The sequence below is a fragment of the Mandrillus leucophaeus genome, unplaced genomic scaffold (genome assembly GCF_000951045.1).
Source record: "Mandrillus leucophaeus isolate KB7577 unplaced genomic scaffold, Mleu.le_1.0 Scaffold890, whole genome shotgun sequence".
Taxonomy (NCBI): Eukaryota; Metazoa; Chordata; class Mammalia; order Primates; family Cercopithecidae; genus Mandrillus; species Mandrillus leucophaeus.
Genome location: NW_012109697.1, coordinates 192,412 through 194,740, shown reverse-complemented (window position 1 = coordinate 194,740; position 2,329 = coordinate 192,412). Strand labels below are relative to the sequence as shown.

Genomic DNA, 2,329 nt, shown 5'->3' with positions numbered 1-2,329 from the left:
CCTTCACTGATCCTTGCTCTTACCCAAAGGCTGAAGAAACAGGCCCACCCTCCAAGTGCCAGTTCTGGTCTCTGAGTGGTGGCTGTGGGGAGCTCCCTCAGGCTGCCATGCTAACTCCTCCCCAGGAATCCGAGATGGAAGCCCCTGACCTGGACACCCGTGGACCTGGTATGTGAGTCAACCCAGACCAAGAAAAAAAAAAAAAAAAAGTCTTTAGACCCTATTAGAATCAGAGAGTCCTTTAATATCAGAACTAGAGGAACTAATTTTAGACTAGTGCCTTAGAAAAATGATTCTCAAAGTGTGGTCCTCAGACAGCAGAATCAGCATCACCTGGGAATTTGTTAGAAATGCAAATTATTGGGCTCCACTACAGAGCTACTGACTCAGGAATTGAAGATGTTAGGCAATCTGTTTTAATAAGCCCTTCAGGTGAATCTGATCCAGACTCGTTTGAGAAAACCACTGCCCTGGAATGTCAGAGAATTAAGCTGCAGGTTCCTTTTACAGAGGAAGAAACTGAAGTCAGAGAAAAGTAGAAAAGTCACTTGACTAAAGCCACACAGAACCGGAACTTAGCTTCCCAACACCTCAGGTTTTGATTCTCTCTGAGCTTACATGTTGTCCCTTCCCCCTTGTTGTGTCATTTAGATTGACCCATTACTCATGTCTTACCAACAGATGGGGTGACACCCCTGATGTCCGCGGTTTGCTGTGGGGAAGTAGAGTCCAGGACCTTCCAAGGGGCATGGTTGGGATGTCCTGGGCCCTGGGAACCTCTGCTGGATGGAGGGGCCTGTCCCCAGGCTCACACCGTGGGCACTGGGGAGACCCCCCTGCACCTGGCTGCCCGATTCTGCCGGCCAACCGCTGCCCGCCGCCTCCTTGAGGCTGGAGCCAACCCCAACCAGCCAGACCGCGCAGGGCGCACACCCCTTCATGCTGCTGTGGCTGCTGATGCTCGCGAGGTCTGCCAGGTTGGCACACACTGAGGTCCCTACAGGGAATGGGGCGAGCTTACAAGTAAAGCTGGACAGAAGCATCCCCTAGAGTTTGACAAAGAGGAAACTGGTGTGATTGGGAACCTGACAGGGAAACTGCGGAGGATGGCTGAATATGGATTGTGAGTGGGGTTAAAAGTGTAAGGAACTTGAGTTGGCAGTCCAGGGTACCCCAGGGGTCACTGGCCCTCTGTCTCCCCAGCTTCTGCTCCGTAGCAGACAAACTGCAGTGGACGCTCGCACAGAGGACGGGACCACACCCTTGATGCTGGCTGCCAGACTGGCAGTGGAAGACCTGGTTGAAGAACTGATTGCAGCCCAAGCAGACGTGGGGGCCAGAGATAAATGGGGTATGTAGAGGAAGGGGTGATGTGTGCTGTAGAGAAGTTGAGCAGATGGGGTGGGAGATGGAGTGCAAAATATAGGTGCAGTGGAGGGGCATTCCCTCTCATCCTGCTGTTAAGGCTGTCAATCTGCGATGCGGTGGAAATACGGGCCGTATGAGTTTCCCCCCCAACTTCTACCGTCAACACCACACTGGCCCTCTGCTCCAGCTTACTGGGGAACTGGCATGGAAGACAGTGTGTGTGGAAAGGGGGCGGGATCTCGTCGGGGGGGACGGTTTCCCAGTCTCACCGACCCCAGAACAATGCCCCATTGTCCCTCCCGCGCACTGATGACGTCACCAGGGCACCATTTCCTGCAGGCCGGTAGTCTCCTGGGCAACGCTTCCCGCCTTTGAGGGACCAACCGGCCCAAATAGCCCTTCCCCCAAGGACAGAACCCGTGGGAAACCGGAACCCAGGCGTCTGGCCCCCAACAGCGGTAACAACCTCCCACGTCGTCCCCTAGGGAAAACTGCGCTGCACTGGGCTGCTGCCGTGAACAACGCCCGAGCCGCCCGCTCGCTTCTTCAGGCCGGAGCCGATAAAGACGCCCAAGACAGCAGGGTTAGATGGGACAGAGGGCTTCCCACAAAACAGTCGGGCGCAGGAGAGATGGAAAGTGCGGTAACCCGCAAAGCCTGAAGGGAGAGGGGCCAGTGGTCCCGTAAGTGAAGGTAGAAAGGCCCAGTCCTGTGGGCGTGGCCTGCCCTGATATCGCCCCTGGCTCTTTCCTCCTGTGCAGGAGCAGACGCCGCTGTTCCTGGCGGCACGGGAAGGAGCGGTGGAAGTAGCCCAGCTGCTGCTGGGGCTGGGGGCAGCCCGAGAGCTGCGGGACCAGGCTGGGCTAGCGCCCGCGGACGTCGCTCGCCAACGAAACCACTGGGATCTGCTGACGCTGCTGGAAGGGGCGGGGCCACTAGAAGCCCGTCACAAAGCCACGCC

General features: G+C 56.6%; 2 protein-coding genes across 3 annotated transcripts in view; both read left to right on the top strand.

The window, feature by feature from the left end:
* LOC105531504 (neurogenic locus notch homolog protein 4) overlaps positions 1–2,329 on the top strand; it is a 42,326-nt gene that overhangs the window by 30,557 nt on the left and 9,440 nt on the right. The window lies entirely within an intron of this gene.
* Positions 70–2,329, top strand: LOC105531503 (neurogenic locus notch homolog protein 4-like). The gene is made up of 4 exons (XM_011969421.1): positions 70–168; positions 682–977; positions 1,204–1,351; positions 1,854–2,329. Exons 1-4 carry the CDS (start codon positions 108–110, stop codon positions 2,027–2,029), a joined length of 681 nt encoding a protein of 226 aa, XP_011824811.1. The 5' UTR covers positions 70–107; the 3' UTR covers positions 2,030–2,329.

Excerpts from the sequence above, each read along its gene's own strand:
- LOC105531503 (XM_011969421.1), top strand. The coding sequence starts at position 108 with ATGCTAACTCCTCCCCAGGAATCCGAGATGGAAGCCCCTGACCTGGAC. Across the intron at positions 169-681 it reads CCTGGACACCCGTGGACCTG|ATGGGGTGACACCCCTGATG; the intron begins GTATGTGAGTCA and ends TCTTACCAACAG. Across the intron at positions 1,352-1,853 it reads GGGGGCCAGAGATAAATGGG|GGAAAACTGCGCTGCACTGG; the intron begins GTATGTAGAGGA and ends GTCGTCCCCTAG.